Source organism: Aureobasidium pullulans (genome assembly GCF_000721785.1).
Source record: "Aureobasidium pullulans EXF-150 unplaced genomic scaffold scaffold_10, whole genome shotgun sequence".
Classification (NCBI taxonomy): Eukaryota; Fungi; Ascomycota; class Dothideomycetes; order Dothideales; family Saccotheciaceae; genus Aureobasidium; species Aureobasidium pullulans.
Genome location: NW_021941030.1, coordinates 332,057 through 344,661, shown reverse-complemented (window position 1 = coordinate 344,661; position 12,605 = coordinate 332,057). Strand labels below are relative to the sequence as shown.

The window sequence follows — 12,605 nt, the reverse complement described above, 5'->3', positions numbered from 1 at the left end:
CAACAATGTCTCAACAATTCTCGCCATCAGAAATATCTGTTGGGACCATGCAAGAGTTATCTGTGAGCCGAATATCCATGAGCACTTGTCAGCATGCATCTTACTTGGGTGTCAAAGCAGAAGGGGCGGTATAGGCCAGGGCTTTTCGCAGACACTGACCTCAATGTTAAAGTACAATCCAAGAAAAGAAAACAGCTTCTGCCAGACGGTCTGTTTCATTTTCTTTGCAGATGACATTAACACTACCTTCTAAAACAATCGAGAAGCTCAGTGTCGGTCGTAAAAACATGACCATCCAATCACCATCCTCCAGAGCATTGAAGGACGAAGCCCGAACTGTAAACGCTCATGTGAGAGACCAAGAGGCTATGGTCAAAGCTTTATTGCAGTCTCTACTGGTGGAATGAGAATGTTTGTAATGCCTACTCAACCTTCTTCATACCGCATGGTCTAACAAAAGCATTCATGCAGTAGAGACAATACGAATCACACACCACTCCCGGGAGCAAGATGGTCACTAAGATTAGCTGCTTCATTGCATAATTTTTGAGTGACACGTCTATAGCCGTTGAGAGCTTGCAGAAGCTCAGTACATGAGGTGCTCTCAATGGAAAGGGTCTCTGATTGTGAAAGCATTGTGCATTGGGACCATAATGAACATGAGTTGGAATGACAACGGGCAGTGTAACGAAGTTGTATTTTCTGATCTAGTTCAAAAAGGTGCTACGTAATGGAAGGAAAAAAGAGCGTAGCAAGTTAACGCCTCTTGAGCTTGGACTTCTTGGGGGCCGATTTTCCACCTTCAGCATCCTCTGGGGTTTGCTCTGCCTTGCGCTTGCTGGGTTGACGTGGAGCGGTCGGTGCAGACGCAGCCGGTACAGCTGGTGCAGCTGGCGTAGCTGGCGTAGCATGTCCTGAAAAGAAAAAGTCTGCGGGAAAATCAGAGGGCGGCTGGTAAACGGAGTCGGCGTAAGAGGAAGTAGTCGGCTGAGTTGGAGGAGATTGAGCTAAGCTAGAAGCTGGGGGTTGCTTGGGTGAAGCTCTAGCATCATCCTCTGTCTTTCGCTTTGAAGACGTCTGGTATTGCCCCGGATGTGAGAGTGCGGTGTACGGAGCTCGAGTGGTAGTCTTCGATTGAGTCGTGCTGGTGGCAGTGCCTTTGAGTCCAGCCTTGGGTGTGGATTCCTTGCCTTTAGCTTTATTCGTAGTACCATGGTCTGCCGGTTCGGTGGCACCGTCGCTCTTCGGTTGTTTACCGGCTTTGGCGGCCTTGAATGTCTTCCCGGCAACTCCTCTTCCGCTTGCGCCAGGAAGGCATGACTGTCCATAGTCTTGGTCGAAAGGTTCATCCAATGCGGAACCTGGAGCACCAAGCTCCCAGAAGATCGGTCTCGAACCACCACCAAATGTCTTAAGTGTGGTGTGTCGAAGAATAGGAAGGTTCTTACTAAAGAGCGCAACGTTAGCTATCTTCTTGCCTTGCAGCTCGCCCTTCCAGAAATCACGGTAAGGGTGCTTGGCCCATTCCGGTGTGTCAAGCATCTCGAGGAACTGTTTCATGTTCTCAGTAGTCACTATTGCCTTGGATTTTGCATTAAGTCTTCGCTTGTCTTTGACTACTTCCTTGTCCGGCGTGTGATAGTAAAAGGTGCCCCCTTGAGGAAAGTAGATCTTGAGGTATTGGTCGAGTGGGTAGAGAGCGTCATTCTCTTCAGGAGGGCGATTTTGTGGCGGTTTCTCGGAAGTTGCAGAGTGGACGAGAGCAGCAACACCTTGCTTCTTGCCCCAATGTTTGGCTAGTGACTCGTCGAATTGAGTACCAAATGGTGGGACATTGTGACCATGTGCCAATCTGACTGCCGACCATAGGGGATAGAGCTTAGGATTGTGAAGCAGTTGATCCAAGGGGATTGTGGCTTGGCTTTGTTGGTCAAACCTGGTTCGGAATTCATCGCCGGTGCCGGAAACAACGTTGATGCCGTGCTCTGTGAAAAGCAAGGTTCTTGTTTCGAAGTCTGACTTGGAAATTGCAGAGACAACGTCGAGGATCGTGGTCTCAGTGATGCCGTCGGATCTAATCCACCGAATACGAGCCTTTCCATTGCTTTCGACAAACCCAACTTGATGACCATGAAGGTTCTTGGCGCTCACTGCGGCATCCGGAAACTGGACGGTGTATTTGCGATCCTCGTCCTTTCTGCGTGAGATCCAAAGTCCTCCTTGGACTTTCGCAATAGCAGAATCTCTCACCTCTTTTTTGTGTACCCAGGAATCGTTTGTCGCCCAAGTAGGGCGGACCGTGTCCAAGAGCTCAACGAGGTATCTGTCAGGGGGCAGTTGGGCAAGAACTGCCAGATAGAAGTACTGATCTTGGTGGAGTGGAAGAAAAATTGCCTTCCAATCATTCTTAAGGCTGTCTTCATGGCCAATGATTGTGTGCAGCTCTGGGAGGTTGAGTTCCCATATTGAATCGAGTTGTTTGTGCCGCTCGGTTGATTGAGGGTCTCCTTTGGCCACGCCCAAACTCTGAATGATTTGGCGACCAGCATGATCAAGGACTGGACGAACATCTTCAGAAGCGGTCTGGCTGAAGTTGATCCTGATGTAGGCGGCACAGTTATCTCGAGCAGATTTCAAAGCGGCCATGAAGGCACGATGAATGGGGTCGGTTTCTGACAACCTTTCCATACGAGCAATGATTGCTTTACACATGTCCAGACGATTGAGAGGCATGTTCGAGTTTTGCTCTGACAAAACTGCGCCAGCGGTATCGACCAAAAGGAAGACGTAGCGCATGCTCAGGTCGATAAGTCTTCTGATCTCAGGGCTATTGCTGCCGTACTTGTCGCGGCCCGGATCATAGAGTGGAACATTGATGAAGGCACTGTTGGCGTCATGCTTCTTAGCGTTGTCGTAATACTGAATACTTGGCTCGCAGACGACTGAAGTGTATGAGTTCATCTTGATACCATTGAGGCTGTCGAAATTTGCTCTTGTGACATTGTTGGTCACAAGGCCGAATGCGACGGCGATCAATGGACGAACAGTTGCAAGATAGCGCTGGAGGAATCGAGCGGCCGCCTCCAAGTCCTTATGAGCTAACCACTGCCACAGATCATAGAACACCCAAAAGCTGCGGTCCATACGGAACGAGTTAGGCACAACATCTCGCCCATTGGCAACAGTCTCGTCATCAACCAACCGATGGATGACGTCTCGTAGGAACTGACCAGCTTGGCCGATAGATCGCGGATTCAGATATGGTGTTGCGTTAATGTATGCACTTTCGGAGATATCCTTGCCGATAAACACGACGGGAGTCACGTTTTGGAAACAATGAGGCGTGGCTTGTCCCAAACTCATGTCTCGCAAATTGTCTGAAAACTCATACTTCCAAGTTCCGGTGAGGTCCGCGTTCTCGTTTGCATAGGATTGAATGTCATCAAATAGTGCTGTGAGGTTTGCAAGAGTTTCGTCTGGGCAGTTCAATCTGTTGTTCTTGTAACTACCCCATGCGTCGGTCCGAAGGTCCTTGAAGAGTTCGACATCTTCATAGAAGGGAACGTAAGATGTGAAGTAACCACCTCTCTGGCGATTAAGAAGAGATTGATGACCGAGAAGTTCGATCAACATGCGTTCTCTGTCCTCGGGGTCGGACATTGTCATGAGCACGTCGTGTTCGGCCACAGATGCGTTGCGAACAAGGAATATCTGAGCGGCTTGGCCGATGTGCGGAACGACTGTATCAACTGCGCGTGTGAATTCTGCAAGAATGCCTGAGGTACGGACGCCCAAGTCTTCCACATAACGATCGTAGGGCCTTCCGGGCCCTAAGACAGTGCCTGCATAACGAATAGTGAAGACGTCCGTTTTCTGACGGTAAAGTTTGGCCACATCAAGCCAGTTGGACACTTCAGGAAGGCGGGCACCGTCTGCACTCATGTGACTGCACAGCGCTGCTAGCTCACTATAAGTGAACGTCCAGGACCGGATGTAGAAGTGATGAAAGTTGTCTTCTGTAGCAGGAGAAGTCTCAGTAGAGAGTTCGAGGTCAAAGATTCGTCCAAGTTCGGCATTAGTGACGGTGATCGGCGTGGCGCGAAGAGCTTCGAAGATTGTGAGCTGATACTTTGTCGATGATCTGCCGGGGAGAAGGAATTCGAAATTCGATTGAATCATGCGTGATGTGTTGAGATTCAAAGACTTGAGGTTGGCTTTCATCTGATTGAACAACTGTTCGGCGTAGATCACGGGATCCTTGTTGGAGACGGTGCGCCGAGGCCCGTCACTTAGACCACGCTTGATGGTTTTTACAACCAGACTGGTGGTGACCGGGTCGACCGGATCAGATCTAGAAAAGACGGTTAGCTTGCTACAAGGGGAAGTGTCGACGATGTGACGCACCGTTGTCTGGAGACAGAGCTCTTCGAGATCGACAACGATGCCATGTTGCACTGATTGATGGTTGATCTATATGTTGCAAGGCTTGTCGAGTCGATGAACTTTCCGCCCAGTCGCGTTGCGCAATGAATCGGCAGCCAGGCTCTTTCCGAGGGAAGTTGCTTGTTGGACTTTGTCACGCGCACGCTTCAAAGATTCACAATGCTTTTGAGATCAGTGCAGCCCTTCACTGAGAGCTCTAAATTTCACACTCTCAATGGAAGGCTGCACTGATCTCAAAAACATCGTGCATTTCTTCAGCCCGGATGAGCTTATCACGAAGATCTCGGGACGTGGCTAAGAGTGACAAAATTCAGCATAGGGAGGTAGGAAAGAGCATTTCGTTCCTTCCCAACGAAGCAGCAACGATTTTGACACTTACCCACCCATATGTTGCTTCATATCGCACTCAGTCCTTCATCATCCAACATCTCCATGAAGTGCTGGTTTTCCGGTTTGGACCTGCAATCAACCCCCAGCTTCCGACTAGCCTTGATCAACTTGTAACGATACGGAGCATCATCAACTACTAACAGTATGAAAACCTTGTTTCCGAACAAAGCAACAGGGAAGGTACTCGAGTAGTGAAGATAGGACACCCCAGCATTCCGGAAGCTTAACGAGCGACACATGGTTTCTTACATGGCGCATGCCAAGTATGGCTCCCTCCGAGACCAGTGCACTCAATGGCACTGTCCATCAAAATGCACAATACTATTGAGAGCTCAGAGGGTGTCCAGTGAGAGGGCACATAACTTGAGCTCTCGAAGAAATCTCTCAAATTTCTCAATAACAATTTGCATTTGAACGGCTAAATTTTCCAAGAGTGTTTGGTGCCCGGAGTAGCACGCGCCGGATAAGCAAACTCCTTGCGCTTTATATCATCTCCTGGTGATCCGGGCTGGCGGCAACTCCCGTCTGCGACAAGGATCAGTCGCAGACGCTCGATTACACGAACCATTTTGCTTGAGATCAACATTGTGCTGAACAATGCCTCTATCTTCACACCAAAGCAAAATTGTGTTGTCATATTGCAAAGTCTTTACATGTCACCGCAGTATTCATTGGACGAGGTAACTTGAGTGGTGAATAATATGCATTAAAAAGGGTATTATTGTATATACAAAAACATGAAACTCGTAACAAGACAATCAAAACATCAAAACTTTCTAATCCGTGCAAGCAGGTGCGTTCTTAGCAGTCTTTGTAACAGTTGAAAAGACGGTGGAAGTGCTCTTCACAGTCGTCGTCTTGGTGGCAGGAGCAGGAGTGACAGTGACCTTAATTGTGCTTCCCTTGAGCGAGCTGGTCTTGTAGACAGTTGCTGTGGATGCAGGAAGTGTGGTCAGGATAGTAGTCGTCGAGTCTGCAGCGTTTGTGATGGTCACAGTTGATTGAGCAGCAGTAACGACAGTGGTGCTGGAAACGAGCTTGAGGCTGGTCACGGTGGCGGCATCAGCGGAAACTGTCTGTGTGGATTTCACAGTTGCGACGCTGTAGTAAGTGCTTGCAGGCAGAGAAACAGTGCTGTAAACGGTAGTGTACGCAAGATTTGTCACTGTCGAGCCAGCAGCAGTCACAGTAGTCGCCGAAGAAGACAGAATGACCGATGTGGTAGTTGCGGCGGCGGCACTCTCAGTGATGAGATCAGTCGAGGTTGCGTATGAAGTGCTCAAGATCGTAGAAGTAGCAGCCTTAAGAGTGCTGGTTCCACCGATAGTGCTGGTGCTCGTTACACTGGTGTAGATGGTTGATCCTGCGCTGGTGACCACCGAAGTCTTGATGTAGGAGGTCAGAGTAGTGCTAACAAATATGGTGGTTGTTCCAGCAGCACGAGCCTCGAGACCTCTTCTGAAGAGTCTAGCAGCAGCTGCAGTGGGGACACATGAAGCAGTGATAGTAGTTCCCTTGGTGGTTGTCTTGACCGAGTAGCTTGAAATAGTAACAGTTGAGGCCTTAAGAGTCGTCGAGCTGGTGACATCTGCGCCTTGAACTGTAGTCACACTGCTGACTGTTGCACCCTTCAATGTCGAAGTCTGGTAGACAGTTACGACAGAGCCAAGGTTCTCAGTGATTGTGACCGGCTTGGGAGAAGAAGTCGAAGTTGCAATGACAGTGCTAGTAGCCTTGACGCTCGAGGTCTTTCCAGCGACAGAAACAGTGAAATAGTCGGTTTCAGTGCTCTTGATAGTCGTATCCTTGCCAGAAACGGTGGTTTCACCCGAGACGGTCGAGATTTGCTGAACAGTGACATCCTTAGCAGAGGCAGTAACGGTGGCAATGACAACAGAAGTGGATTTCACAGTTGCGGTCTTGGCTGCCTTTGTAGTAGTCGAAGTCAGAACGCTGGTTGCCTTGATGATTGAAGTCTTCAAAACAGCCGGAGGAGTGACGGTGAGGCCATCATTCTCTGTGACATGAGTTACAGAAGTCGAAGTAATGTCTCCTTGAGTGAGTGTGGTGAATGTAGTTGCCTTCTGGATGATAGTGGTGGTGACCTGTGTGGTAACGAGGGGCAGAGTAACAGAGCTGCTGCTGGTGGAAGAGACCGTTGAGAGCATGGAGGAAGACGAGGAAGAAGAGCTGACACATGCAGCAGGAGCAGAACCAAACCCAGCAGTGAAAGGCTGGACATCAACAACGGAAAAGTCAATCCAGGATGTGGTAGGGAAGAAGTTGGCCAACTGGAACTGAGCAGCATCAGAATCAGACAACTGCTCTGAGAAACTGGCACGCTTGCAAGTACTGCTTCCAGGTCCGTAATTGTGGTACTCAGCAAAGGTCACACCATCAGTCTGAGGTGATGACTTGCTCCATTGAGTCCATCCAGCAGATCCAACTGATCCATCAAGGTAGCAGCCAGCATACAGAACACGGGCGAAATTGTTCCATGGACGTCCTAGCGAGACATTCTTGAACCCAGAAGATCCAGCAGCAGGTACGATTGTGCACTGATCGAAGACGAATCCTGCCGCTGTAGTGTTGGTTGCACGCTTAGCAGCGGTGATAGAATCACCGTCTTCATTGGGCGAGATGGTCGAGTTGAGGAAGTAGCCAGAGCCGGCACCGAAGATGAAATCGACGTTACCTTCGATGTAAGTCTTGAAGGTGAACATGTTTCCAGAGATGTACAAGGTATCCTGATTACCGTAGATCTGACAACCGTGCATGAAGGCATACTTGCTACTCTTGACTGCGAAACCCAAAGAAGCAATGTTCTGTTGTGTGCCGTTATTGTTTCTGAAGTTCACGTTGTACGCATAGAAGTAGTTTCCAGTGGCGTAGACCGTAGCAGCATCCACATCACTTCCAGTTCCTTGAGTGTCCTCACCGTAGGATTGCTGAATTGTGACCTGGTTCTTGCTGTAATCATCGGTCGAGTCAGAGTAGCCCATGAAGATGGTTGTGCCGCTCTTGTTGACAATCAACTGCTCGTTGTATGTACCGGGGTAGATGAAGATGGTAGCATTTGTCTTGCTCGAGGTGGGTGCAGCGTTGAGAGCAGCTTGGATTGTATCGTAGGTGGTCATACCATCAATGGCGTTCTTGGAAACGATGATAGCACCGGTAGGGGGAACGGTACCGTTGTAAGAGCTTGATCCTGAAACAGTGACATTGTTGGGAGCAGTAGTGTTGACGACAGCAGGCTCAGGAGTAACAATCGAGTTCCAGTAGGTAGAATCAATCCAAGCTGTGTTATCCATAACAGATGCAAGGGAGTAAGTGTCAGATGTCAAAAGAGTGGCATTACCAAAGGCTTGACGGGCTGCAACGTTGTTTTGCCAAGCGCCAGGACCAACATTGGCGAATTCAGCGAATGTAGTGTGGTCAGTACGAGGGTCAGTGGCTGACCAAACCTTCCAACCTGATGGGTTGATAATGTCATCAAGATAAGAGTTCTTGACAACAACCAGTGCGTAAGCAGAATAAGGACGACCCAGGTAGACAGTGCCTGTGAGATCGACTGTTGCATCTGTAGCAGAAGTGAAAAGTGTCTGATCAAAGATGTAGCCGCCAATAGCAGAAGCAGAAGCACGACTCTGAGCAGTCATGGCAGATTTGGCCTTCTTGGCACCAATAGTGCATCCCTTGAAGTAGGACTTGCTGTAACCCCAAATGAAGTCAATGGCACCTGAGATGTAGCAAGACTCGTAGTACTGATAGCCTGCAGTTGCGCCAGTCAGGAGAGTGTCCTGCCAACCCTCGAAGGCGCATCCGTAGAAACCAATATCATTGCCATAGATAGAGGCAGCCAATGTGACGTAACTTGCCTCCAGACCATCAAGGTTATCAGAGTTGATGAAGTTGATGTTGTAGAAGGAGATTCTGTTCGAGGCAGTTGCGAGGGTCGCAGTTTCTGCATCGCTGTGACCACTGGGTAGAGGAGAAACAGAGAGACCACGAGCAAAAGTGACAGTGACAGAGTTGTCTTTGTAGCTTTGTCCAGGATTGCCAGAGGTGTAACCAATAACACGAACAGCACCAGGGCGGTTGATTGAAGGGATCTGCTCGTTGTATGTACCAGCGTACAAGAAGATGGTCTGATTGGTGTTGTCATTGGGCAGGGCAGCAAGAGCGGCGGTCAAATTGGTGAACGAAGCATTGTGCTGACCATCTGCTGAGACAATGACTGCATACTGAGGAGGAACGGTGCCGCTGTCGGGGTGAGCATTGATAGAAGCAGTGCTGGTAGGACCAGAGACACCAGAAGAAGTGCTGCTGGTACCGCTAGTAGTAGTTGATGCAGGGAATTTCCAAGACGTCTCATAGTTCCAAGCAGCCTGATCAATGAAGCTAGTGTCTCCAACCCAGCTTGCAAGGCTGTAAGCTGCAACCTGATCATCGGTCATGTTGGTCGCAAATGAAGCACGAGCGGTTCCTGAGACCCATGCTCCTGGTCCAGTATTGTTATATTCTCCGAGGAAAACGTTCGACGTTTGAGGGTTACCTGTCGACCAAACTTGCCAACCAGCAGCGTTGATGTGCTTGTCGAGATAGCTGTTCTTGTACACAACGGTGGAGTAGTTGCTGTAAGGACGACCAAGGTAACTGGCTCCAAACGTGCTGCCATAGGTGGAGGTGTAGGTAATGTAAGACGAGTCGAAGATATATGCAGAATTCACTCCGACGGTACGGCCTTGAGCAGCAATACATGCACCCTTGGTGTTGGTGGCGATCACACACTTGTAGAAATAAGCTGTCGAGAAGCCCCACACGAAGTCAATAGATCCCTCGACGTACGAGTTCGAGAAAACTTGAACACCTTTATTGGCCAGAAGAGTATCCTGGAAGCCAATGAAAGAACATCCATAAGCAGCCATGTTGTTACCATAGAAATCAGCAGCAAGAGCAGCGGTATTGGCAGTTTGAGGGTACGAGTTGATGAAGTCAATGTTGTACATTGCCAGACCAGAGTTGTCATTGGTCTTCTTGGAGTTGATGACGGGAGTCTGCTCGTTCTGGCTCAATGAGGTGAGACGACCGCTCGAGAATTGAACTTTGACCTGGTTTTGACTGTAGTCGTTCTTGAAGTTGGTCTCACCAATAAGAGTGACTTTGCCGTTTCTGGTGATGCTGATCTGCTCATTATAGGTACCAGGCATGATGTAAATGGTGTAAGGCTTGCTATCGTTGGGAAGAGCAGCGATGGCAGCAGAGATGTTGCCGTACTGGCAAGCCGTGGCATTCTGAGAGACAATCAAAGTAGCCGAAGGAGTAGGTGTGGCACAAGTGCTCGAGCTGGAAACCGACAGGGTGCTGCTGGCAGAGACAAGGCCGCTGCTAGATACACTGCTGCTGGACGCGATGCTACTGCTGCCAGAGACGCTGATACTGCCAGAGACGACACTGCTGGTCGACAAGGATGATGCGGATGATACAGTTGATGAGACTGAAGAGGTGACAACAGAGCTCGAGACTGCTGCAACTTGAGCGGAGTCGGACTTCTGAATCACGCTCAGTACATCCGAGTCAACCCAGGTTGTGTCAAAGGAGTTGTAGCCTGCAAAAGTATACCCAAATACTTGATCAATAGTAAAGGCATTGGCCTGGTCGACAGTCATCTGAATGTCGCAAACCTTGGATCTGCTGATGGCGTTGGCCGAGTAAGAACTAGGTCCAACGTTGGAGAATTCACCGAAGAAATTGATGTATTTGCAAGAGGTGGGGTGGAAACCACTAGAAGCGACCAAGTTTCCAAGGTTGGTGTTACGGTAAACAACTTGTGTGAAGTTACCATTGGCTGCTGCAAGGAAGACGTTGGTGTTGACCAACCCAGCTTTCTGAGCCACTGAACTGGAATCGATAACCACAGTGGAGTTGCCAGCGTTCATCATACCGGCAGCCACACCCTTAGCATACACAATCAGAGCGCTGCTGTTGGTAGGCACAATGGTTGACCCATAGACGTAGACAGTGGGGAAGTTGGTAAAGAGCTTATCCACACCCTCGATGTAGGAGTTGGCAATGAGAGCAGTTCCATAGGAGGAGAAATAGACGCCAGTACTGCCGGAAATGAGGGCGCAGTTGTAGAATCCATGCTTGCTTCCTCTAATATAGACGGCAGGGGCGGTTCCATCGGTGGCAGCATTGGTCAAGTTCAAGTTCTTGAAAGTGACACCCTTGGTGCTAGATGTAGCGATGTTGACGACACCATTGCTGCCGCTGGCAATGACGTTGACCTGATTTTGGGCAACTGAGCTAGCGGAAGGTCCGACGACAGTCACCGTCTGGGTACCGCTGACGGCGATGGCCTCGGAATATGTACCCGCCTTTACGACAACAGTAGGGATGCCAGAGTTTTGAGCAGCAGAGATAGCAGCGTTGATAGCCGTGTACTGACCCGAAGCATCAGTAGCGACGGTCAAAGCAGTGACTGAAGAGGATGCGGAAGAAACGACTGTCGACGAGCTCGAGGAAACGAGAGAAGAGCTCGATGAACGTGACGTAACAAGAGAAGAGCTCGAGGAACTTGTTGCAACGAGGGAAGAGCTCGATGAATCTGATGTAGCGAGGGAAGAGCTCGATGAACTTGATGTGGCGAGAGAAGAACTCGATGAACTTGTTGCAACAAGCGAGCTGCTGGATGAAACATATGCTGAAGATGAGGTTGAGGAACCATCTGTTGAGCTTTGGCAGACTGCAAGAGCTGCAAGACCAGCAATGCTGGACAAGAATGAAGTCCTCATAACGAATGTGATCACCTCGAAAGAGGCAAGATCAAATGAGCGAATGTAAGATGAAGAGGAACTGCTTGATTGAGGTCCTTCTCACACATGGGCAGCATGCTTAATATATCATGTTTGGAAGAGCATATATCAAGGTGTACCGATATCACGGCATCCGGGATGGCCGAACCATGCGGCCCTACACTTGCCAGGCTGAACAATCGGCTAGCCTGATGGACCATGGACCGAGTCTAGTCACCTCGAGTACCAAGAAAGTGTAGAGGGTTGTTCCTGCTGCGGGAAGCGGCTGAGTGCACGTACGTACATTCTCCGGGGTGGAGGCAATCCAATGCAAGCCTCGCACACTAACCAAAAAATATAGTGATACAATCAGGCGCACAGAGATCCACTGTGACTGAGATTCGCACAACTTTGGACGACTGTTTCCTGCTCATCAATTGTCTATCTAAGCGATTAGAAGAAGTTGCTCACGAAGATTGATTTCATGAACAACAAGGCCAGCATGCGTCTCTGCAGTAGAAGTTTAGGTGGCGTATACCGGAGAGAATTCCAGAGAGGGTTCAGGCTGTTGGTTCATTTCTCGATATTTGCCGGCACTTTGCAGAAAGTATAAGCCTTTCCCAACTGGTTTAAGGGCGGCATTAAGGTTCTAGAGCTTTTACATGTTTAGCGAGCATGCGGCATCCTATCTGCAGGACGATTTGGTAAGGACCGTAAGGTGCAGAGGTGCTGCGCCGCGAAGTAGATCCACCTACAATGCATCTCCGAACAGAGACTCAGCTCTGGGGAGCCTGGCACTTCTGCTGTAGATCCATGCAAGAAGATCAATTTGCACCTGTCTCGACCTTGTGCTATGCCTAACACGGGAGGCCTAGCGGACTCGGTCCTTGAGTGACAGCAGAACACATGGTAGCCTTCGGTGGCTTCGACGGCTTTCGAATCTTCATCTGGTTCATTTGCGGAAGGATGCCCACAGCC

General features: G+C 49.4%; 3 protein-coding genes across 3 annotated transcripts; all 3 read right to left on the bottom strand.

Annotated features, from left to right (window-relative positions):
• Positions 1-756: 756 nt before the first annotated feature.
• On the bottom strand, positions 757-4,448 carry M438DRAFT_355700 (uncharacterized protein; the record flags this gene model as incomplete). The annotated part of the gene is made up of 2 exons (XM_029907053.1): positions 757-4,351; positions 4,405-4,448. The coding sequence occupies 2 exons, from the start codon at positions 4,446-4,448 to the stop codon at positions 757-759; spliced, it is 3,639 nt and encodes a 1,212-aa protein (XP_029760037.1).
• Positions 4,449-4,600: 152 nt separating this feature from the next.
• Positions 4,601-5,139, bottom strand: M438DRAFT_23681 (uncharacterized protein). The gene is made up of 2 exons (XM_029899469.1): positions 4,823-5,139; positions 4,601-4,737 (listed from the first exon to the last, which is right to left on the bottom strand). Exon 1 carries the CDS (start codon positions 5,070-5,072, stop codon positions 4,839-4,841), a length of 234 nt encoding a protein of 77 aa, XP_029760036.1. The 5' UTR covers positions 5,073-5,139; the 3' UTR covers positions 4,601-4,737; positions 4,823-4,838.
• A 470-nt stretch (positions 5,140-5,609) lies between these two features.
• M438DRAFT_319604 (pectin lyase-like protein) lies at positions 5,610-11,627 on the bottom strand (the record flags this gene model as incomplete). Its single annotated transcript, XM_029902842.1, has 5 exons — positions 5,610-6,359; positions 6,486-10,266; positions 10,456-10,462; positions 10,616-11,440; positions 11,558-11,627. The coding sequence occupies 5 exons, from the start codon at positions 11,625-11,627 to the stop codon at positions 5,610-5,612; spliced, it is 5,433 nt and encodes a 1,810-aa protein (XP_029760035.1).
• Positions 11,628-12,605: the final 978 nt, after the last annotated feature.